The 24,928-nt window shown below is 47.0% G+C and overlaps 1 protein-coding gene across 1 annotated transcript; it reads left to right on the top strand.

The window, feature by feature from the left end:
• The first annotated feature begins 935 nt into the window (after window positions 1–935).
• Window positions 936–24,450, top strand: LOC133352983 (transcription elongation factor A protein 1-like). The gene is made up of 10 exons (XM_061569042.1): window positions 936–1,341; window positions 14,946–15,008; window positions 15,117–15,222; window positions 15,708–15,792; window positions 17,393–17,625; window positions 19,821–19,877; window positions 20,760–20,914; window positions 22,229–22,375; window positions 23,173–23,244; window positions 24,220–24,450. Exons 1-10 carry the CDS (start codon window positions 1,270–1,272, stop codon window positions 24,226–24,228), a joined length of 999 nt encoding a protein of 332 aa, XP_061425026.1. The 5' UTR covers window positions 936–1,269; the 3' UTR covers window positions 24,229–24,450.
• The last annotated feature ends 478 nt before the right edge of the window (window positions 24,451–24,928 follow it).

Consider the following 24,928-nt stretch of genomic DNA (forward strand, 5'->3'; position numbering starts at 1 on the left):
ACCACCACCCGATTAACCGCAACCCAAACACGTGACGTCACCACCCGATTAACCGCAAACCAAAACACGTGACGTCACCACCCGATTAACCGCAACCTAAAACACATGACGTCACCACCCGATTAACCTTAACCCAAACACGTGACGTTACCACCCGATTAATTGCAACCCAAACAAACCTAAAACACGTGACGTCACCCGATTAACCGCAACCTAAAACACGTGACGTCACCACCCGATTAACCTTAACCCAAACACGTGACGTCACCACCCGATTAACCTTAACCCAAACACGTGACGTCACAACACCCGATTAACCGCAACCAAAACACGTGACGTCACAACACCCGATTAAACGCAACCCAAACACGTGACGTCACAATACCGGATGAAACACGTGGCGTGCCACTCGCTCGCGGGGAGCCTGCTGCCATACCCCCCGTGACCTTGTGCAGTCGGAGCAGGTGGCGGTGGTGGCACATCGGCCTCGCAGTTGTTGCCACGATGCACGAGCACCCCCCCCCCCACCCCCCCACGACGCAGCGTGGCGTGCGACCGATGCGCTGTGCCGGGTTGACCTAAGGCACGGTGCGAAAGAAAGCTCACTACGCACACACACAAACAAATACAATTCCGGGTGCGATGCATTACCCGACAACACCCACAGGCCGACAGGCAGCAGCCCGGCTCGCGGTGACACATGCAAGCTTTGGCTTTCGCTTCTCTTCTTTGCGAGCCCATCTCGCCTGCGGGGCCTCGCACGGCCGCGACCTGCCCGCTCCAGCACCGCCGCAGCCGCGTGCCAAGCGCGTCTCGACGCGCCACGGGGGCTCCCCGCACCACGGCTGCGATGTCCGCCGAGTGGAACGCGCCTCCCCCTAGTGGCCACATGAGCTGACATCAACACCCCCCCCCCCACTGCCATCCCCCCTCCCTTCCTCCCCCCCCCCAACCACCGAGCAGCAGCAGCAGCAACGCTTCATCAACAACAACAACATCACCACCAACAACAACAACCACACCAACCACAGTGTGGTTGGTGTGGTTCTTCAAGAAAGCATCGCCACTGTTGCACGGCGCTTTTCTTCCGCTGACCGCTTCCTTCCGCCAAGTTGCTCGCCACTGCCGCCCGCGTTGCTTGCGACACGGGCGGCTGCCTGCTGCGTGTTGCTGCTGCGTGTTGTGGCTGCTGCTGCGTGTTGACACGGCGGAGGCGGCACGGGGAGGACGCGGGCTTGGCGAGCAGGAGAGAGAGAAGAAGAAGAGGACATGGGCAGGGGAGAGGAGGACGTGGTGCGCATCGCCAAGCGCCTGGAGAAGATGGTGACGAGGAAGAGCGCGGTGGGTGACGAGCTGATGGTGGGGATGTTTGTGTGTGTTTGTGTATGTGTGCGTGTTTGTGTGCTATCACTTCACGGTGTGAGGTTCGTGGGGGTTAACAGGGGGCGTTCGAGGGGGGTGAACGGAGTGGAGCGAGCAACTTCGTGTCTCGCTCAGGGTGCGCACACGCGCGCGTGACTGTGTCGATGGGGGGCTAATGGATGTGGCAATTACGCAGCGCGTCTGTGGGTGCAGCACGTGCTCTCGTGTTTATCGTGCAGCACGGGGCTATTAGTACAACACAGTGCCACGTGCGTTGATTAGTGCAGCCACGTGGTCGTGTCAATTGGGGCTGCACTGGTTTGATTAGTGCAGCCACATGCTTGTGTTCAATCCTGCACGTGTGTTGATTAATGTAGCCCCACGCGTATTAATCCTGCACTCGTGTGTTGATTAGTGTTGCACATGTTGACTCGTGCGATTAGTCCAGCACTTGATGAATAGTGCAGCATTTTTTTTATTCGTGCAGCAACGCGTGTGGATTAATTCAGCACGCATGTTGAGGGTTAGAGGTAAGATGTAATGGACGCCTTTGCTGCACTCCACATGAATTGCTTTGCCGAGCTACAGCGTGCCGGATTTGTTCATCGCTGCACTGTTTTCACGGTTGTGGCTGTTCTTCGTGATGTCCGACGTTGAGCTCCACGTGCCTAGGAGCTTCTTCAGGAACGAGAGATTCCTGGTTTCATTTCAACTGCGGCTTCCGATTTCATCCTATCAACCTTGCCGTGGATGTCCTCGCGGGGGGGGGGGGGGGCGTTCCCTTCTTCAGAAAACTTCAGAAATGCAGTTGCTGAAAAATGATTCCAGCAAGTGGAAGTGGAACGTCGGACAACACGCGGTACACAACCCGAAAATACATCGGAGATTCGCCGTGTGATCTGCTTCGGCGATGCAGCTCGTTAACCCAGATTTAACAGCTCATGCAAAAGGTGTGTTCATAAACAGCAGGAAGGCACAACTCCCATCTCACGATCCATTGCACACATGTAATGTGACGTATGTTGAACTTCGTATGTACGTGGGACTTCTTTCGCACCGTACGTAGCCAAACCGTGTTAATCGGAGGTGCGGGGGAAGGGACAACTCACTAAACACACAAATCCGTGAGAGGTTTTTGGGTTCGATTGCGTAAATATAAATGCGTCGTCAAACCCGCCACTACCCGACACAGCCAATTAGTAGTGAGGATTGTCACCTAAACAGAGCATGACAATTCGTTACTAGTACAACACACGGGCGTGTTGGAGAGTAAACCCACAACATTTACAATTCGAGTATGTGATAAACCCTGACAAACCTTACTACTAATTGGCTGTGTCGGGTGGTGGCGGCTTTAACGACACATATTTACGCGATCTAACCCTCTATCACGGGTAATGTTAGTCGCGAAAGCCTCCGTGTTAAACTAAACAGAAAAAACGCAGTTCTAAAAAGATATTAGTTTTCAATTTAGAATCACCACATTGCAATGTGCATTGCTCTCAGCTTTGCCTGGCCCTATTGTCTAAGGACTTTAGGTGACCAACTCTGCAGGGTGAAACACAGACAACTGCAGACCGATTTCATCCTCGTTAGAGCTCATCAGTAGTAACATGACAGTCATCGATGTGCGCTGTTGCTTCTGGGAGCCATGCGCTACCTGGGGGCCTCTGATCGTTTGCATTGCGGCAGGGTTTTACAAACTCCAGTCCACGCCACCCACCCACCCACCACGCTGTTCTGCGTTTACAAATCTACTCCCAATACCAACAACGCCCACCATTCGCCACTGTGATTATATATAAGCGACTGGCACCACGGCGCATGTGCCAGGCCAGGTGAACTTTGATGCCACGTGAAGTGTCGAAAGGTCAAGGGACAGACCCAGGGTTGACTGACTGACATGACTGGTAGATGCACCAGGTGTGCCCCTTACTGTGCCAACTTGCTGCATTGTATTCCGCTCGTTGTTACGAGCGTCGTTCCTCTGCCCTCCGTTTTGGTTGGAGGGCGACTGCCTCCAACCGAGCAGTATCGTCCTTCACGAGCCTCCTCCAACACGTGCACACACACATCACATATACGAAACACGTGTACACACACACACTGAGACCCCAATCTAAATTTGAATCGGCTTGTACGAACGCAGACACGTTTGACAAACATCGGGCACGTGCAGCGTGGGACGAGTTCATTTGTGTTTCATGGGGAGCACATTGGTGAACGCGGAAAGACGTAGCGTGGAGTTTGGGGAAGCCCTACATGATGGGGGAACACCCCCTTAGCACTTGCCTAGAGGGCAAAACGAGCGGCGTGTGTTTGCAAGGGAGCATCGCTCCTCGGCAAGCAGAGATGACACTTGGCGTTGAGCGCAGATCCGGGATGGAAATAATCCATAAATAAACATGTGGAGCGCGGTCGTTGACGGCGGCAGGTGGTGGCTTGGTGCTGTTGCTGTAGCTGCTGCTGCTCCAGGCTAAATGGTGGTTCCTCATTCCACAAGCCAGGTCCTTAACCCGTCCGTGAAAGGCGAGCCCAGGCCCCGGCATGCAGATCTGGCTCCACAGTGGCACACATTCGCCCGTACCAAAGTAAGAGACAGAGAAAATGTCCGTGCATTACGCACGCTGTGCTTAGACTGTTTTCAAATACGGGACGGACACTAGGTCTTGATGTGTTCTAAAACTGAAATGGCTGAGATATTAACCAAAAAACTAACATCTGCATTGTACCCAACATCTAATTGTCATATTCTTAAGTTTTTTCCGTAAAGCCACGTAGGTAAAAAATTAAAACAAGTAAAATAAAAATAATTTTTATTTTACTTTTATTAATTGTAATTTTATAAAAGTAAAATTTAAATAATTTTTATTTTACTTTTATTAATTAATTTTTTTACCTACGTGACTTTACCGAAAAAACCTAAGAATATGAATCCTTGCAGTCACGAAAGCTTCAAATCTAGATCTAATTGTCAGCTATCAGCAGCAGCATCCGTCATCGGCTGCAATCAATCCTCTGCTGGATTGTCCAGGAACCAAGGAACGTTGAGCCAGCAGCCAACGTTGCATGTTCCCTGGGTGAAGGCCCTCTCCCTAAGCTGTTGCTATCACGGTTTCGTGATGCAACAATCCATCTAGCTTCCGCACACAAGCTCATTCCATCGCTTCACCACAGTCTATGGACGTTCCTCCAGGCTATGTTTTTCTCGTTTGGCTGTCACTCCGCTGTTAGTCTCGACCACACATCACAGTACTAGAAGTATCCTAACGCTGTAAATGAATTAATTGCTAATTGTGATTGTGTTTTGTGATCAGCATACATTGTTATTGTTGTGGCTGCGATTTCTTTACAAAAGCACAAAACACGTTTTTAGAACTGGTTTGGCAACTGGGCAAGTTAAGCCCTAGCTGATGCCACCAATCCAGGCCACCACCATGGCAGGGGCAGATGTTGAACTGAAGAACACAAAATGATTCATCGCTCAGCGATCTACTTTGCTATTACATTAAAGTACAAGCGGTTAATAGGCTGCCCTTTGCATTACGTGTCCTACTTGTTGATACAATACTGCAGTTCCTGGACAGTGCTAGAATGGGAGACCACCACGCATCCAAGAAGTGTTACAGGTTGCTGCTGGGCTAATGGGGTCAGCGAGAAGGCGGTGCAGTAATATCCATTGCTGTACTATGCTGTGGTTCTGTGTCTGCACCAAACCGCATTGATCAGTGTGGTGAAGAATGGCCATACAACTCCCATTGTCCCGCACGGCGTGCAGTGGGCGAGGGGGTAAGAGGCCCTCATCCAGCAGTGGATTACGTGTGCACGAAGTACGCAGTCCTGCAATGACCATCATTAAGTGCCGGCTTTAATTGGGAGCTCATCACAATCATTAATCTGGATAATCCCCCGAGATGGAAAATCTCGTTTGCAGAGGTTTCCCTCGTCAGTCGAAACAGTACAGGATGGTCCAGATGTCTTGTGACCCCCCAATTAATTGACCGCTAACATTTATTTTCTTTCCTTCATTTATGTTTCAAATAAACCTTCCTTTAAAATAAAGTTACGTTTTAGATAATTAAATAGGGGTCACATGACATCTGGACCACCATGTACATTGGCAACACATCATGGCACCTGAACTGCACAGACGTTTCAAATATTCTCTCCTAGTGAAGTCATTGTTGTTGTTCTTGGAGGCAACACTTTATTACAACACCCCAACAGGACTAACTACATAAACGTACAATGGATCTCCACCTAGGTGATAACTACACGGTGAACTGGACCACAACGGGGTAACTGCATAACCGGGTCAGTCAGCAACACACTGCCTGACCCACGATGCCGAGCGTAACATCGAAGACCGAGGATCGAAGAGACGTCGCACCGACGGGTTCCATTCCAACAGAGCCAAGAACCCTCTCGGGACTGCCCCTTGATGCTCCTGGGCCACGCCCCCTTCTAGATCCTACTAGAAGGCTCTGGCCCATATCACGTGTCCCTCGAGCCCCCCTTTCGGGCCCCCTAGCTACCCGGTCACGTGCCCTCTCGGGTTCACACAGAGTATCACGTCCTCACTTGCTCTCTCTCTCTCCGACCCTCACCAGAACTATGCCCCCTAGGGCTCGATTCCAATGCCATATCCACTCTGGTGTCAGAGAGAGACTCAAGACGGACAGTTTCACTCTTGTGACAGTAGCTGGCGCTAAACGCCATAGTGACTCCATATAAGTCACTACATCTGTGATAAATAAGTGAATGTTGTCCGTGTTTAGCACCACTGGACTTGCAATCCAGAGGTCGCCGGTTCGATCCCCTGGTGTGGCGGTTGAAACGACGGTGCAAGTTCATTAACTCCCCACCTCCCGATGAGAATAGGTTTTCCCCTTTTTTCTGGCAACAAAACATCTGTTAAGATGTTAGAACACTAAACTGAAACCTTTTTACAAGGAGTCATGTGTGCATTAACCACAATACTTGTGATCAGAATGCAAACCAAAAACATACTCTGATAGCATATGCATTGTCTTTGAAACTGATTGGTCCACACCAGAGGCAGCTTTCTTTTCGAGCCAAGTCTTAAACGGTGTTAGACCAGAAGACGCTACCTCCCTCCCTGCCTCTGTTCACCCAGCACTGTAAGTGTTGATCTGCAATATTAAAATATCTGTGCAACCCCCTTGAAGGCACCGGCTGATTATTTGCTGGGCCAGTGCCTGAATAAGGTCCTGAAATAAGTGTTCGGGTCAAACGCAAGAGACATTTTTACCCGGCGCTGGTTCTCGTGGAAAGCTGTCAACCTGACAAGTGGCAGCTCCAGTTTCATCGTACGGATCGCCAAGGGATCGGGATTAGAGTTCACCGCGTGAGGCAGATATAACAAAAAAATATTGGCAACAGCAGCCTTGACAGCCACCCGATCAGATAAAATATTCTGGCTCCTGCTTTCTTGGCATCTTTTGAACCTGATATTCTGGCAGAGGTGTGTGGTTAGCCTTTGTCTGAGTACATCCACATTGTGATGTACACTATAAGTGTAAAGCAACGTTCCCGGTACACTGTAGAGTAATATGATCTCCTAAATCGTGCGTTTAGTTTGCGTTTCACTTGAGTGAGAATCACGTATCTTTGGGAATTCCCATGAAGATGTTTTTATACCTTGAAAAAATTACAATACCATAACATATCTTAGCATATTTATAACAAAAACAATTCTTAGAATGTCTCCACATGCTCAATCTTTAGTGAATTGGTCGTTTTAACGTGGGCAAAGGGCTGACAGATGGGAATTTCCCATTGACTTTCTCGTACCTGCTTAACTTTGGAAAGGCCTGAGAAAAACGCAGCTGCTGTCACCTTGAATGACATGACCTAGTCCATATCTTACCGTGGTCGTTTGCAAAAAATGGGCCGTTAATGTATTTACCATGTCAAAGATTGTGCATCATATTCGAGCAGATATAATGTGCATAAGTCTGTATTGATGGATTACAGCAGTTAGGCATCGATGCAAACGGTTCCAATAGTTGTGTGGAAATTCCTTGCGCAAATCAGTGCCACGTTTCTGTCACTTAAGGATTCTGATGTTTGTTAGATTATTTCCTAACTTTTGGCTTTTTCTCAGATTTAGCCCAATCGTGCCGTCAGCACCATGTCATGAGACAAATAATTAGTTTGGAGCTCTATCAATGGCATGCATTGCCCCGTGTCAGAGAATGTTCCGTGGAAGGAGATGTCACATAACTGCTTCTGAATTCTCTCCAAGTGACCTATCTTTCTGATGCTGAAATACATATTCAAACTATACAGTCAAACACATATGTTGACTTCTTGAAGCTAAAATGCAGGCCAATTAGGTAAAAAAATATATTCTGTGTGCAGTCATTGGTAACCAGACCGAATCCATCAATTATCTAGATTTGAGAACACAGTTTAATTATGGGCGGCTGCTAGAATTCGAACCCACGATCTCAGCAGTGCCGGCTTAGCAATCTGACCTCTAGCCTCTGAGCCACTCACAAACCTCGTCACTGAATGTTTGTTAGTTGACACTTCTCCGGTACATTCTACTCCGTGACAACATAAGCAGAGACCACCCCCCATCAGTTCAGCCAGCAGTATAATCCCCCATATTCCACATCGACCTCTGTAACACGTTTACCAGGAATGTTGTACCACCAGCAATATTAAAAACAAAAGAATATATTATAGTTTAACACGTCGGCTTTCGTGACCAATATCATCCATAGCAGAGTTTTTTTTTGGGTTAGATCGCAGTAAATATATAAATGTGTCGTTAAAACCCGCCACATATTCTACTCGTTCATGTCATTGACTTGTATAGGCAGGGCTTAATATCAGGACGGGTGTGACTGGTTCGGTGACCCTGAATATATTTCCACACTGCACAACACATCCAGGATACCTCTCGCATTGGATGTGGCTCCGATAGCAGTGATGTGCCACGTAACGGAGACCACCAGCCACCCAGAACACATGCAGTGGGAAATTAAATCCGGCCTGAAGCAGGCGTACGTGCTGTCACTGGCGAGTGTGAACATGATTGGGATCGCGGGAATGAGACGTGATCTGGAGGCAGTGAATCTGTGAGACACATTGGCTATGCGGTGACAGGGCATGTGGTGACGTGATGTGGACGCGCTGTCGTGTGCACGAAACTGGGACACGCTAAGTAATGGACATGTCGTTATGCATGTTCGTGGAGTATTACCATCGGGACTTGGGTCTCAATTTATGTCTCAATTACTATCAGAATTGTTTTAAATAATGCACGGTCCTTTGTTAATCCACTGCTAGATTAATACCTCCATAATTACAATTATGGGTTTGTTTGACCATAGCTCACCATGCTAACCACTGGGTTGGTGAAAGCATGCAACAGGACAGGTTAATGTCACCACTGATGTTAGCCATAGCTGGGAATCAAACTCAGGTGGCATGGTTCATAGCATAGTGCACGAACCATTTACAATGTAAATGTTAGAGAAACTACTTTGAGCTTTGCTGGGAACATTACTGTATGCATATAGCATGTTTGGAAGGATAATGCTGTGTATGCTGCGTCATAATTTTTTTATGGTTTAATTATCTTCTAACTTTGGGCACCTTTGACCAAATCACTGGGAATGCACCCAACCACTAGCAGATCTCAGAAGATTCAAGGCCTGGACAGTGCTTGGATATATGGCCATGCTGCACAAACAGGTTGTCACAGGGCTTGCACGTGACGTGGTGGGAGAGTCGAGGGTAATTGCAACAACATCTGTTGTTGTGCTGTAGCCCTATGCTTCCTCGACTATGCTTCCCCCGCCTTAACGAACCCGCAATGACCGGCGTGGTGAAGTACGATCATATAATAACCCTCAAGACCCACAACAAAGCGGTTGTGGGTATTTCTGAGGCCTTCGTCCAAGCAATGGGATTACACGAAGGTCGCTGTGGTCACGTTCGGTACCCGCTACAAACGACACTGTTCACAAGATGAGCCGAGAGAGAGAGAGAGGATCTACTTTGAGGAACCACCCTGGTTTCCACCGCTAAATTGTAGATGTCTCCTGAGCTAGGTTGTTGTGAGCGGCGCTGGGCCTCACGCTGACGCCCAACTTCCAGTTGGCGTGCCGCGAGGTGGCTGCGTGTGTCAAGGTGGCAATGCCTCCTCGCTCGAATGTTGTCAACAAATACAACGCAAACGCGGCTGCGGAGTGGAGGGGAACGCTTTTGCATCGCGTGATATCGGCGGTAAAGGTAAACGTGCCAGTTGGCGGAGGGAGGGGGGCTACCCGAGACCGGTTCCCGTGGCACTCGAAGCCTGTGCCTCACCGTGGCCAGGATGCAAGCTGAGGTCTCGTGAAGTTCACGGCGCACGGTGCACGCAGCTCGACCACTTTGCCACTGCTCAACGCCGACGGTTCGCTAAACCCAACGAGTTGGCGTTGCGGGAATCCTGGAAGTGCCGACGGTGGCCGCCGATGAAGGTGACGGCGTCCACAGAGGCCACGCAGCAAGGACATTACTCTTTGGTTCATAGCATAGTGCATTGCCTCGTGGTGCATATGCCCGGTGGACTGTCACGCCGTGGAACCGTGAGGGATGGCGATGGCATTGGGAGGAACTTCATCCAGCAGTGGATTGGTCATGGCTGACAATGTATGTATGTATGCGTGTTGAACTTCTTTCACACCGTACGTAGCCAACCGCGCTAATCGGAGGTGCGGTGGAAGGATGACAAACTAAACACAAAGCGGTTTTAATGAAAAAATGATGCTGCTGATTTCCATGAATATCTACTGAATTGTCAAGTAGAATTGCATTCATTGGTTAGTGAAATTCGGACATTAAATATGTTTTGACTATAAACCCAGTGATATCTTGCTCAAAAAGCAACCTCCACATGACGTTTTATTCACAGTGGATCAGATAGTATCACAATCTGCACAAGAGCAGACTCGGGTACCCTTTGTTTGTATTTCCTCGGGAAGTCACGCCGACTCTTTTAAAGGCCTTTCCAGGAGGGTGTCTGCCAAGATTTTTGCAGTCTGTGGCGAAGTTGGCGTGTGCGATCCCAATCGAGTAACGGCTGAGGGGATGGAAGATGGAAATATTGGGTTGGGTGTAGAGTGGGGCTGAACGATTTGGGGAAAATATCTAATTGAGATTTTTCTGACATTGCGATTACATTTTTTTAAAGTCAAGCTTCAGTGCAATATTCACTGTGTAATAGATTAAAAACATGTGATGGAACATTACCACATGATACCATTAAAAAATATGAACTGCTCTATATATTGTAATGCAAGGATGAGAACTTAAAATATATGTTTGCAGTCGATACCACATTTGGAAGTGGGTTAAAATTGAGTTACAAGATCTGAGGACACAACAACAACAGACAGAGTGAGTTAAAAGAAAGCGTGTAGAATTAGAATCATCGAGAGTATTCTATATGAATAAAGCGCTCTACCTAGAATTTACTCTTATAAACCTTTTTCATGTGTAGTAGTACCCCAGTAATTACCCAGTAATGGGGTAATTTGTATAGGGTAAGGGTAAAAGGTAGGCTCGTTGCTTTTTACCTTTTACCTTACCTGCTAAAGGGTAAAAGGTAGGGTAGAGTGATCGTATCATGGTAAGGTAAAAGATAGGGTAAAGGTAGGCTCGTTGTTTTTACCTTTTAACTTTTACCTTACCTTGCCGAGGCCTAGATTAACCCACAATTGGGTTTGTTCCCGCTCCGACACGGTGTTCCGCAAATGTTGGATTATCGGTCAATTCACGTTGATGCCACCGACGAGACGTGGAACCATACAGCATGAGAGAACATTGAATTGTTTTTACTTTACTGCCATTCTCATTGCCTCCCCCCGCAAGTCATACCCATAACACTGTGTGCATGCAGTCGCCCATTCCAGTCCTGTGCACAAAATTTTAATTGGGCAAACGATGGGAAAGAATGTTCCACACAGTACCCCGCCAGAGAAGGGGATAATGCGTACAGTATACGGTACATGCATTGCCCGCAGTGTTGCAATATTGTTTATTGCCAATATTGGTTACACATTATTGGCAACGACAAGAATGGCAGTGTTTCCGGGACGACCTCAACAGGAGGCCCGCAAGCCTCGTCTGCTGAGCAGCAGTGGACACACGTGGGACTCGGGATAGGGAGCAGGAGAGTTGGTGAACTGTGAGGGTTTTTGCTCGCTAAACTAGTGAGTTTGCATTCGCATTGCATCACAAATCCACAAGGGCTGAGCCCAGAGTTGCGGTCACGCCGCGGGTTTGCGGGCGTGGGGGTGGCTTTTTGGTGGCTTTTCGTGGGCGCCGAGGGGTGTTTACAGTGTGAGTGAACAGAGTGGCGTCGCGAGGAAAAAGCGGGTCATACTGCCCTCTTGTGACGACAAGCCCATCCTATAACACCAACACAAATAGCTCCCCCGTGTGGCCATGTAACAAGGCTGTTAGGGCAAGTGCTGTGAGCGAGTAGCACCGATGGCAAATTTGCAGTTTGTTGCATGTCGGGAAATACGCTAAACAATTTGAACAGACACACATAATCACAACTTTGCCTTATATATATATGGATATATATGGATATATATATATACCCCACATCGGTGTTCTGTGCGTATTATTTAAAAATGGGATTTAAAATAGATATTCACACGCACTGTTTTGATCTGGCCCTCCACACAAATGAAATCGCCGTACGTGTTTTCCTCCTACCGTATAAATACGCTGATAATAATACACCCCCTTCATCGTATATCATAGCTTCGCCACCGACAAAAAAAAACAATCTTAAGTATTTATTTTACACATCCCATGAGCCACACGGAGTTATGCGAGTGCATGATTTCAGCAGCATTGGTTGAATACAAGAAAGCTGGACCGTTTTGACTTTCACTGTCTCATCAGCAGCGGTCGTGCTCGCCTGAACCAATGCTCGTGAACTGCCAGATGTCGAAAGGCAAAGACCCCCCCGTCTGTTAGACATGAGTCCTAGTTTGATTCAAAAAGTGTAAAATACACAAGGATCGAAATTTTTGACCGTGACGACTCCATATCTGGCAGAGGAGAATTTCAAAAGATTGAGTAAGTGAGATTTGGTGAGAGACGTTGAATGTTTTCTATATAATTTATCTTATTTTTGTGGAGTACGTATCTATAAAAGGGCACCACGGTGACAAGATGTTAGCTACCTCGCCTGGTATACAGGAGGTCGTGGGTTCGACCCCGACGCCTGCTGTATATTTGGAGTTTTCATGTTCTCCCCGTGGTCGCGTAGATCTTTCCCTCCACATTTAGAAACACGCGTGTTATTTGCACGCGAGTATTTGACTGCTATACATTGCCAAACGATAAGCCTCTTCGTTGAGCTATCACTTGTGGCCAGGTCGCTTTTGAAAGATAGCTATAGCTGAGTGGGCCTTACCTGGTAAAATAGAAAGTTTATCATGATGTTTTGCAAGAGTTGCCAATTGCCTGGATTTTTCCCAGGATTGTCCCATTGAGGTAGCTGGTATCCTGGGGTATCTGTAATTCTTCCCGTGGCATTAAAAGTCCACGTTTTTCTCACTTGCAGAATAACAGTAGTAGGAATACATCACTCAAGATCAATGAGATGTATTGTACACATAGTTGCTCTACCTGTTTGCTGGTATTATGAGATATTCTTGTCTCCCCCTAATGTCTGTCCCGTAGAAGGGAAATAATAAAATAATAAAAATAAAACATAATAAAATAATTCTCACGACGTTTCGGCCACAACGCAAGCAGCCGTCCTCAGGTGAAGAATGAGAACGGCTGCTTGCGTTGTGGCCGAAACGTCGTGAGAATTATTTTATTATGTTTTATTTTTATTATTTTATTATTTCCCTTCTACGTGACTTTACCGAAAGAACCAAGAAGATGAATCCCTGCAGTCACGAAAGAAGCTTTAAATCGAAATTTCGTCTGTCCCGTTGTTTGGCACCTCAGAGGTGGCAACGGTTCTGCACCGTGCGTTAAAAAACCCAATTTTTTACATCGTTTCATTCACATTTGCTGACTTTGGCCGAATGCCATTGTTGCTGCTGAGATCCACTACAGATGTTGCGGATTCCAGAGTCGGTGGGGAGGGGGGTCGAAAGGGGGGCCGGGTGCTGCTGAAGTGAAAGCAGATGTGTGGAATCTGAATAATTTCACCTAAAAATAGCAAAACAATTACAGCCCCGTGTCCCCCCCCCAAAACCTCTTGCAGCAGTGCTGTACGTTTGCATACGTGAGGCTAATGGAGATGTGTGGGGTGGGGGGGCTAGATTTGGGGATCACATCGTGTGGATTGCTGCAGGATGGCTTGCTCACTGACGATTACCAAAGTCGGTAAACGTTGAAGGTGCCAGCCCTGCAATTAAGTGCTCACTCATGCCACTTCTGATGGAAAAGCCTCCACGATAGAATGAGCTCTAGAGCCCCCCGAGTTGTGGTTTTTTGGCCTACTCTTTTACAGACGGCCAGATGTCTTGGAGGCGAGGGTGCTCACACTTTACCCCACCACGTGCGAACCGCCACGTGGTATGGTAAAGTGACTGTGGATTGTAGCAACTCGTTTATAACAGCAGTGCTTTCATGAAAAAAGAAAACATGTCATGGTGGCTTTTTAATTCCACGTGATATTTACATTGTACGAATAGTGGATTATTGTGGACTTAAAGCTGAACATATTTACCATAGATAAGCTGAAGTACTGTATATTGATACTCTTAGGTTTTTTCGGTAAAGTCACGTAGGTAAAATAATCATAATAAAATAAAATAATAATAAATGAAAATAACTAAATTAAATCACGACGTTTCGGAGGCAACACAAGCCTCCGTCATCAGGTGTAACTGCTCCAGAATTATGAATTCAGAAAATAAACTGGAAATCGTTTAGCTCCGTAGTGCTTTTGGTTGGTCGACAAAGCTGTGGAGAAGACACGGATGCTCAACTTGGCAGCTTTGAGCAATTTAACTTCAATTGCTTCTCTGCTCTCAACGAAAGCAGAGTTCCGACGAAGTCGAGGAGTAACTCCACCGAACCAATGAACGAACCCTCAGATGGGCCCTCCGTTGCAGCTATCCTGCAGAACCTCGGACTGACTTGTTTGTGTAGATGGGTGCAGAAAGCCATTCCAGTTCGCTGGAGGCACAGCTCAAGCTGGCTGCTTGTGGAGAAGTGGCTGGGCTGGGCACTGTCCGATGTTCAGGGGCCTCCCGCTTGATGCGTTGCCAAGCCCTGCAGTGCATTCCAGGTCAATGTGTGGCTCACAAATATCGTTTTTGGATTTTCCCACACTCAATGTAGTGAGGTTAATGTAAGTAATACATTATAATGTTGCACATCCAACTGGCACGTTTTCTGGCCGTATGAATATTTTGGCATTTGGCTCGCAGGGTCAGGAAGGGTTACATCCCCTGATGTCGTCTGGTTATTTTGCAATCCTCGTGATGACAACAAATACTGAGCGTTTGGGTGCTGCGAGCGTTCACGCAAACAGACGTTGAATGATTAATCTTTACCCGTGGTCTACTGTGTTGCAGGATGGAGCTCTGGATCTTCTTAAGGAGCTGCAGGCGATACCCATGACACTGGGCATCCTAAAAGTGAGTTGGACTGCTTCTATCACAAAGCTGGAAGATATTTCTTCATTGGCTGCCAGCAGTGTCAGAATGCTTTCCTCTTGAGCAATGTGAGTTCCCCTTCTCTGGCAGGTGACGCGAGTGGGAATGCTCGTGAACTCTCTAAGAAAACTCACGAAAGATGAGGAGGTGATTTCTATTTCCAAGATCCTCATAAAGACCTGGAAAAAGTTACTTGGTGAGTGACCAAACTTTCCAGCCGTTCATTCTCACTCTCAGCTAAGTGATCGTGTGTAATGTCTCCCCTTTGAGGGTTTTATTATTTGACACCCGCACCTCTGGCAATTTAAAATGTCACATTTCAAAGCGAGAATTTAATTGAACAACCATAATACAGGTTTTTTGGGTTCGATTGCATAAATTTCGATTAAATATTTATAAAATATATATTTACGCAATCTAACCCCAAAAAACCGTATTATGGATGATATTGGTCGCGAAAGCCTACATGTTAAACTAAATTGAACAGTATATACATATTTTGGGATAGAGTGGCGCCCCTCATGGCTGCTAGACCTATTACATGCAATAGTCACACATTTTTAAACGTATCAGTTCCTATGCACACAATTCAATGCGTACATCATGGGGGCAATGTTAAATACACGTGTCCTGTACGTGTGTGTTTTGTGTTTCTTGCCCTGTGTGTGTTTGACCTCTTAGGGGTGGATCAGATGAAGAGGAGGAGCTCGCACGATTCCTCCTCGTCCAGTCCACCCTACTCCCCCGTGGAAATGCCTGAGGGCAGGTAGCCTCCCACCTTCTCACTCCTGTTTCCTCGCTGATTTTCGGCGGGGCCTGCGTGAAACTCTTGGGGTGCGAGCAATAGTTCAAGCCGGTTTCGCCTTTGCAGTGTTGCTGAGTTCTGCACAGTGTTTTGAGCTGGAAAACACCAATGCTGTTTACAAAAATAACAGAGAGTGGTACTTAGAAGCTCTCCGCGTGTTTGTTTTTTTGGGGTGGCGACGTATTTGTTTTGTAACGTCAGATTTTTCACTGCGGGCGCTACAAACTTCTTCACGGGTTGGATGTTCAGTTCCTGAACTCGCTCGCGGCACGCGGAGAAAAACGTTGGACACCGTGCTGATGAACGGCACGGTACAACCACAAAAACACATCGGAGAGGTGTACAGCACAAGCACGGAAACCTCCTACACGAATTATAACTTTTACAAAGAGCACCAATGTTTGCAACTGCTATATTGGGTGTATCACATAATCAGAACGATATTAGAGCCAGGGATTCATTTAAGCAGGATCTGTCCAGGTTAGCGACATGAAAAACATATTTAAACTAAACTATATATATAAAAAAAATATATTTTTTAAAGTAATGCCCCCTGAGCTATATAGCACTTTTTCAGAAGTGACTTGGACACAAATGATAGCTCAATGAAGCGGCTTATCACATGGATATTTAGAGCAGCCAAATACTCTAAACGCGTGATGTTGATTCTAAATGTGGAGGGAAAAACCGGAGGACCTGGAGAAAAATCCACGCGACCACGGGGAGAAAACGCAAACTCCAAATGACAGGTGTCAGGGTCGGGATCGAACCCACGTTTTCCTGCACACCAGGCGAGGTAGTTAACATCTCATCGCCACCTCATCCGGTTTACCTCTGGCTGTGGCTACTCGTCAAATGGCAACTTCAGTCTAACAGCGACCCAGAAATTGTTCAGTGAGAAAAGAAGCTCTGGTTCGACCGTTTTTCTAAATGGGGAGTGATGTCAGTGGTTAAAATTTGCAGCGATTTCTATCCACTACTTTGGTATTCAGGCAATGCTCTGGTGCCGAAATGAGTAAGAACAATGCAGGAATATTCAGCAATTATGCAGTACGACTACTATTGTGTGATAAAGCCCCTCAGAATGGAGGCACAGTTCATGCTATCAACTTCCTGTGCAGCAATTAACACGTGCACTGCAATCCATGCATTATATTTCAGTAATTGGCACGTGTATTATAGCACATGCAGTACAGTGCAGCAATTAACTACGGTTGCGACCGGTCCTGATTTGCCCAGCATGTTCCTCTTTTTTTGAGGTTGCCGTCCTGGGAAATCGGTGAATCTTCCCGGGACATTAATTAAAAGTCCCAGGTGTTTTGTCGGTTGCGGGACAATACACCGCTCGAGTACGATGCGTTTTGATGTAGTTCTCCACTCTTCCGCGACGGTGAGATATTCTTCTTCCCGCGGGATTTGTTGAGCCTTGTAGATGTGGCAGCCCGATAATTAACACGTGTCTAGCAACAACGTGTGCAACATAAGTGCAACCGATGTACGTGTACGTACGTGTAACATGTCCCACTGTGTTGACCAGCTATTATCGTTCTGCTCATGGCAGCAATTCTGGGCCCGAAGGCAAGCACTGCGAAAAAGGAGGAGGAGGAGGTGACAGGAGGCGTACGGAGACCAAACCACCCAGCACCCCCACCACGCCCACCACGCCCACCACACCCACCAGCCCCAGCACTCCTGGCACCCCAAGGTCACCCGCGTTCCCATCGGCGGGCACCTCCAGCGAGGTTGTGCGAGAAAAGTGCCGGGAAATGCTGGCAGCTGCACTAAAGACCAATGGTGAGACTGTCGTAGAAATACATAAATGAAGGCGACGTGATTTCCGAGGCACTGCTCCTCTGCTGTTTAGAGCCATGAGCCATTGGTGGAAATTGCATATTCTTTCTAGACTTGAAGCTTTCGTGACTGCAAGGAATCATATTCTTAGGTGTTTTCGGTAAAGTCACGTAGGTAAAACAAAAAAATAATAAAAATAATGAAACGTCGTGATCTTTATTTTATTTTATTATTTTTATTAATTTTGATGTTTTACCTACGTGACTTTACCGAAAACACCTAAGAATATTGCATATTCTTATTGCGGGGGAGGGGGGGGGGGAATGTATCGACAGGACAATCACCGTTAATTTAACCAAAACAGCGGTACTCATTTTATTGACACCGTTGGGATTGCGAGCTAAGTCAACCGCTACCCAACCAGGATTGGAAGTCGCAAACCTTCCGATTGCGAGCTGCTCGCTCTGCTGTCGAGTCACCTGGCCGGGGATGACGGTGGGCAGCAGTAGGACAACGAAGAGGTCAACACAGGTGGCCAATGTTGGTGATGCCACCATTGCCTACTTCCTTGTGCCAGGTCCCGCAGTTGCTTTTTTTAATGTTTTGTCTTTACCCCCAACGTTATCCCGATTGTGAAGCAGACATCGCAGACCCACTTCTCAGATCCCCCGCCCCCTTCAAGTCACTTCTGGTCAAGGCGGTAGGGGGCAGCACTTCCACACATGCTCCCCCGGAGAGATTGTCTGTACTGGTAGGAACCTCCTGGTTACACCAGCCCACAGGGGATTATTGTGTCCCTCGTGCAGGGAGGGGCTGGGTGGGGAGGGGAGGGTGGGGAGGGAGGGACTGGGTGGGGAGGGTGGGGCTGGGTGGGGAGGGTGGGGCTGGGTGGGGAGGGTGGGGAGGGGCTGGGTGGGGAGGGAGGGGCTGGGTGGGGAGGGTGGGGAGGGGCTGGGTGGGGAGGGAGGGAGGGGCTGGGTGGGGAGGGAGGGAGGGGCTGGGTGGGGAGGGTGGGGAGGGGCTGGGTGGGGAGGGTGGGGGGTGGGAGGGGTGGTACTGGGTGGGGAGGGGCTAATCACCCCGTGGTGCCCTTATAAAACTCAACGTTTAACCTACTCACGCCGGCTTGTGCCCACCCTCACAGTCGGGCATATTTGCGGAATACACCACGCCACCGTTGACCCTGGCCATTGACCGAGCAACCCAACGTTCCTACCAGCTCCCTCTGCAGGAATGTGTTCATGTAAAAGTTAAAGCAATAATATATTTTATTCTTTGAAGTGGAATTCAGCCAACTGCAGATCCAAATGTAACGTGATGGATTTTGTTTTGTGCAATGATTATGGCCAGGCTGTAACCATTTATATGTTATTACAGGTGGCTAAAACCTCGACTCAAACCCAGGATCTCAGTGGAAACAGCTCAGCACTCTGACCTCTGAGCCACGTGGCCACCTTCAGATCCTAGAGTTGTTAAAAAGTTTCCACCTGGCCTTTGAGATCAGCTTTGACATCCTACCCCTCTGGCTTTTAGTCTCTGCTTTAGTGGCTATCCTATGGGTACCAATTCATTGCCTGTATCTAACCTGCCCGCCTATCATTATGCACACGTCCTGCGCATTACAACCTAATCTTCCCGATGACATCTACAAGACTATCATTGTCCAATGAAAGTTATACCCTTGGTCACCAACCTCAGTTTGGCCTGATCTTATCCGTCAATATTGCTGATGCGGCGTGTACGGTTAGGAATAATATTTTTGATTGAAAACTTACAAGTGGTTTATCCATGCTTTCAATAAATAAAAAAGCAACCCCTCAGAGCCATACTCCAAATGATGCCAATAATGGAAAGGAAAACAGTGACTGAGTGTTTTTTCGTGCAGTCATCGCTGGATATTGCTGACGTGGTGAATATGTTCTTCTGCAGCTCCACTGATGCAAACATGATCTTGCAGAATTGAAGACTTTTGTTTTTTTTGGGGGGGGGGGGTGGGGGGGGATAAAGTGATTGATGCCAGATATTAAACTTCGATACACTTCAACGGGCAGGGTGGATTCTGCTTACAACATTTCGACAAACAACATTTTTTTCCTTGCTGGCAAAATATACATTTCAGATGTGTCCCTCGCAAAACGCTCAAACCGTTTATGTTATTAATGCGAATGTTTGTACGAATGTGTTTTCATTATTTGCAGATGACTACGTGAAGTATGCGGCGAACTGCGAGCTGATTGGGGCACAAATTGAAGACTGTATCCTTTTTGGCAGGCCGCATCGTTGTGTTTTCACAGTTTTGGTTTAGAACATCTACATGAGAGACGCTATCGTGGTGTAATGTTGAGCACACTGGACTTTTTTTCACACCATATGTAGCCAACCATGCTAATCAGAGGTGCGGGGGAAGGACAACAAACTGAACAGAGTTGAAACAGTGGTGCAAGTTTCTTAAAATTTCCCCTGCCACCTCTGTCCACTAAACAGTATAAATCGCGGCACCATGGTTAGTCGATCGGCATAAGAGTTGGTTTAAATCGATGAATTGTTACAAGCCTACAAAACGGTTACAGTCAAGGATGACTTGGGCAAGAAGACATGACAGCCACTGATGGGGCAGTATGTAAATTAAATGTAATTCTAACATGTAATTTCACTACATTTGTAATTAGGAATTGGAATTTCTAAATTGCACATCACATTTGTATCTAAATTGCATTCCTCTCGTAATTTATGAATCAAAATTATGCACGTTTCTTTCCCGTCTTGATTACAACAGCATGTCTGGCCTAGTGGCTCAGCACTAGAGAAAGTGGCTCACACTCTGGAAGGATGAGAGTTTAAATCCTGATTGGTGGTTTGTTTCAGCCCATCATCCCCTTGAGGTCGATAAATGAAAGCACCACTATGGACAAATCGAAATTGTGGTTGTCTTACAAATAGACTCGACCCGCCATAAGAACGTGGAATTTCCTTCCCTGGCTCCGGGCTGTAAAGAAGAGATGAGCACCAGCTCTATGCCCTATTTGAGTAGGAAATCATGTTTTGATTCCAGCAGCAGGGGGAGGGAGGGTGGCATAGGAGCTCAGTGATTCATCACATTTGCCGTGTTTTTTTCCGCTGACGTGAGAATCGGCCAGCCATCTTCCAGGAGCTGCCTGCCGTGGATCAGAAGTACAAGAACCGCGTGCGCAGTCGCATTTCCAACCTCAAGGACCCCAAAAACCCGAACCTCCGCATCAGCGTGCTGACCGGGGCTATTTCTGCGAGCTGCATGGCCAAAATGACAGCGGAGGTTTGGAAGTTTGTTATCGCGTCATCGGATTTGTAATGGCCGGATACGCGATGTAGTACCGTGCACACATATGTATTTTAAAAACTCTCATTTGAACGGAAGCTTTTTAAATCTCTTCTTGCTCTGGTGGTCAGCGTGGAAGAGATTGCGTTACAGTGCCTGGAGAGTTAGGTGCCCTGTTTCTCATCCTGGAGCTGATCTGGACTACGTTAACCACAGAAAAAACAATGCGCAGCTCTGCTCAAAGCGGGTGGTGGTGGGGGGGGGGGGGAAAGAAAATTCCCCAACAGAAACTGTGTTGGAGTTCACGTTGATATCATTAACAGCCACCAAGAATTGCGTTTGGTTGACCGTTTTTGACAAAACAGATTTTTTTATTCTGCCAAACTAACGCAGCAGCAGCAGCAGCAGCAGCAGCAAAACAGCGACATCGGCACCAGCTCTGCCACGAGTGGTTAAGGTTACTTTGTTGCGGAAATTGTTGTTACGTACCACGGAGCAGTGGCAGCTGGATGCAGGTCAAACGGGAGGTAGCGTTCAACTCAGTGCGAGCTTATTTTTACATGAGGGTGCGTAGGATTTCACAGTTAGCGCTGTACGGGCGTTCAACGCGTTTTTCGGGTTGTTGCCGCGTGTTTCTCGGCACGACGTCCGACATGTTACCCGACGTGCTCGGAGCTTCCATTCCCTGAAGAAGAAGAAGAACCTTCAGTTCCCGACGAAACTCACAAGCGCGTGAAGCGAAACGCCGAACATCATGCCGAGCCGAACCAACACACGCGGTATAACCGGAAACACGTCAAAGAGCTGTTTTACATTGTCTATAAAATCAGTTTCTCCGCCTACCCTTAGCAACGCGTTTGTAAATGTGGATGAAAAAAAACATCAAAAACGAACGTTCGCATGGCTAGATTTGCATTGCTTTTGATGCGCTCGACGCATATTGTTGCTTCACGTGCATTTACATCTCCAGTGGCCATATACGAGACTATACGAGTACCACTCATAATCAACGTTTTTGGGTTAGATTGCGTTATTTATAAATGTGTCGTAACCCTCCACCACCCGACACGGCCGATCGGCAAAAAAGTGTCACGTTGACAAACAGACAAATAGTTCACTGCTTTAGCCCACCGGTGTGTTGAAGCGTGAAACCACAACATTTACAATTTTTGAGTAGTACGACGTTTCGTTGGTAATTGCATCCAGCATCATCGGGCAATTCGCCACCACCGGCCACCCGTTCCCTTCCTCTTTGTGGCGATGCTCTCGCTTCCCATTGACTTCAACTTGGCTTGGCCTTTGTATTCGCAGGAGATGGCAAGTGACGAGCTGAGGGAAAAGCGCAAGGCCATGACGGAGGAAGCCATCCGTGCGCACCAGATGGCCAAGACGGGCGGCACGGAGACCGACCTGTTCAGCTGCGGAAAATGCAAGAAGAAAAGATGCACCTACACTCAAGTGAGTGGCCACTTGTTCTTCAGCGGTGTCCTGTCCCTCAATGTACACGTGTACGTATGTAGAACTTCTTTCGCACCTTACGTAGCCAACCGTGCTAATCGGAGGTGCGGGGGAAGGACAACAAACTAAATGAAAAAAATTAGTTCAATATAGATTTAAAAGTGCATAGCTCCAGTTGCTTCCTAATATTGTAACAGCGTTCCAGACGGCCGCAGAAGCACATCTGAAAGTGCGTGATGAAGTGACCGTCTTTGTTCGATGGCCAGCCAAAAGCCGCTGCGATCACGACCGCAAGTTCACGTGATGTTTTATGCTCCTCGTCATGCAACCGAGCATCTGTTTGGGCCCAGGATGGCGTGCGAATCGGTGGTGTGGCCAGAACTATGAGTTACATACCGCATTGTGCAATTGTGTTAAGGTTGAGTAAACCTAATAGAGCATAGGACCGGTCCATGTATCATGTACAACTATCCATGGCCAGGAATCGAACTTGGGTGGCCTGGTTCACAGCGCAGTACATTAACCGGTGTTCACCATTCGTGAAAAGTTACCACCTTGTTTCCACTTGCATCTGATGCACAGCAAGTGCAGCACTTGCAAATAGGAATTGTGAATGGCTCGTACCGCATATTGTTCGACACAATGTCAGACGTTTCACTCCACATGCTGGGAGCTTCTCCAGGAACCAATTGGAGCAGCCCGCTTTTTTTCTCGGAGAGCTATACAGAACAACAGCGGTGACTTACGCAGCCGGTATCGTGAATTGTCGCGTTGTCGGTTTTTCTGTCGTATTTCAGGTGCAGACCCGAAGCGCAGATGAGCCCATGACCACGTTCGTGTTTTGCAACGAGTGCGGGAACCGATGGAAGGCAAGTTTTGCCACGGTGTTCATAGTTGCTACTCACACAGACACCGCAACAATGCAGAGTTATCGTAGGGTGCCCATTCACGTGCTGCTGCTTCTATTGAAACCTCACGTAGTAGACTATTCCTTGGCATACTTTACCACTGCTAACGTGTGCCGATTATAGTTGTACAGGCAAAGAACAGAAGAACTTTTCAAACTCCCATTCACCACACTTTGCACAATCCCTTGATGCCTTCCTCTCGCACACGAACAGTTGAATGCTTTATATTTTTTTAAAATAAACACCCTCTGGGAATGTTATGCTTTTCACCAATGGCTCATGTAACTCTAACATCCAATTGTTTTTTAAAAACCTTTTTTTCGGACTTTGTCAAAAACTACCAAATTTGCACGTCAATTTGTCTTGTATATTCGGTACATTTGCTCAAGAGGTGGTACTAATTTTATTGATACAATCAGGGCACCTGCCACCCTAAGGTTTTCTGTCAGATTAACTAAGTTAACATTGAATTGACCAGATCATTAATAGTTGTATTTTAATAACAAAACAAAAACCTTGTGGTTTTAACGTTAGGATATTAATCTTAGCGAATGAAACTCATAAGCCACTGTACCTTTACGCAACGTAGTTTTGGGTGTTTGCATCTCACTGTGATGACAAACCCCGGCAGCAGTTGTCATGCTCATGGATATAGTAAGCAGGAACTAATTACTGACCTTGGTTGGCTGCAATTGAAGCAGACGAAACAGTCGCCCTTAGCTTAATTGTCACGTGTTCTTTGTTGTTGAGAATCGAGAGCATGCATACGTTTTCCAGTTGCACATGTCCACACACACACACACGCATGCAGGCATTTCTAACTATTTCTAACCAACACTGTGCTTTCTAGGTGTTGTGTGATGCACGCTTACTAAAATATGCCACGTAAGATGTCAGTTTATTTTCTGTATTTACTCATATCCTCTATTTCCCCAGTTCTGCTAAAGAAGATTCAAGCACTTCAGTTTTTATGAAAAAATACTTCTAACTTCTCTTGCCTTAAATGCTTTTAAACAAGACAAAGGAATGTTTAAAAATGGTTTATATATTTAAAGAAAAAATGGCATAGATTTTTGTTTTATAAAGTCAGCTTAATTCTAATTGTCATGTTAAATTTCATTGGAATTATTTTAAACCTTAAGTAAATGATAAATCATGAGCTGGTGACCCCAATGTGTCTGCCTTTTCCTTTTTATATTGCACTTGTGGTGCGAGCGATGCGTTGACTTGCGTTGTTTTATGGAAAGACTGCGAGTCTTGTACGGTGGTTCATAAAAAAGGAATGGACATCCACTTGAGTAAGTGCAACTTTAAGACAACACGGAAAAATTCGCTTCACATAGCGAGACTCAGCTGAGATGTCACTTACTCTAAAAAAAAAACACTTTAAACCTTCCAACATGGGCCAAAACTTTTACAACATCCCATTACCTTCTTTGTTGTTTTACTCGATAACCAATTCACATCACGCCCCGTCCAACCTTTACTTCGGCACCCTGTTTTAATGCCGAACTTATTTAAAAAAAAAACGATGAAGGGAAACAATGTGGATGTTCTTATTGGCCGGGCTCGCTGGCGCTATGGCAGCATCCCCATCAAGTGTGGAGGTCGCGAGGGTGTGAGGCAGAGGTCTCAAACGGGTTTT

Source organism: Lethenteron reissneri, chromosome 42 (assembly GCF_015708825.2).
Source record: "Lethenteron reissneri isolate LAM-NWPU_2019-01 chromosome 42, ASM1570882v1, whole genome shotgun sequence".
In the NCBI taxonomy this organism is placed as follows: Eukaryota; Metazoa; Chordata; class Hyperoartia; order Petromyzontiformes; family Petromyzontidae; genus Lethenteron; species Lethenteron reissneri.

Excerpts from the sequence above, each read along its gene's own strand:
- LOC133352983 (XM_061569042.1), top strand. The coding sequence starts at position 1,270 with ATGGGCAGGGGAGAGGAGGACGTGGTGCGCATCGCCAAGCGCCTGGAG. Across the intron at positions 1,342-14,945 it reads TGGTGACGAGGAAGAGCGCG|GATGGAGCTCTGGATCTTCT; the intron begins GTGGGTGACGAG and ends ACTGTGTTGCAG. Across the intron at positions 19,878-20,759 it reads TGGGGCACAAATTGAAGACT|CCATCTTCCAGGAGCTGCCT; the intron begins GTATCCTTTTTG and ends AGAATCGGCCAG.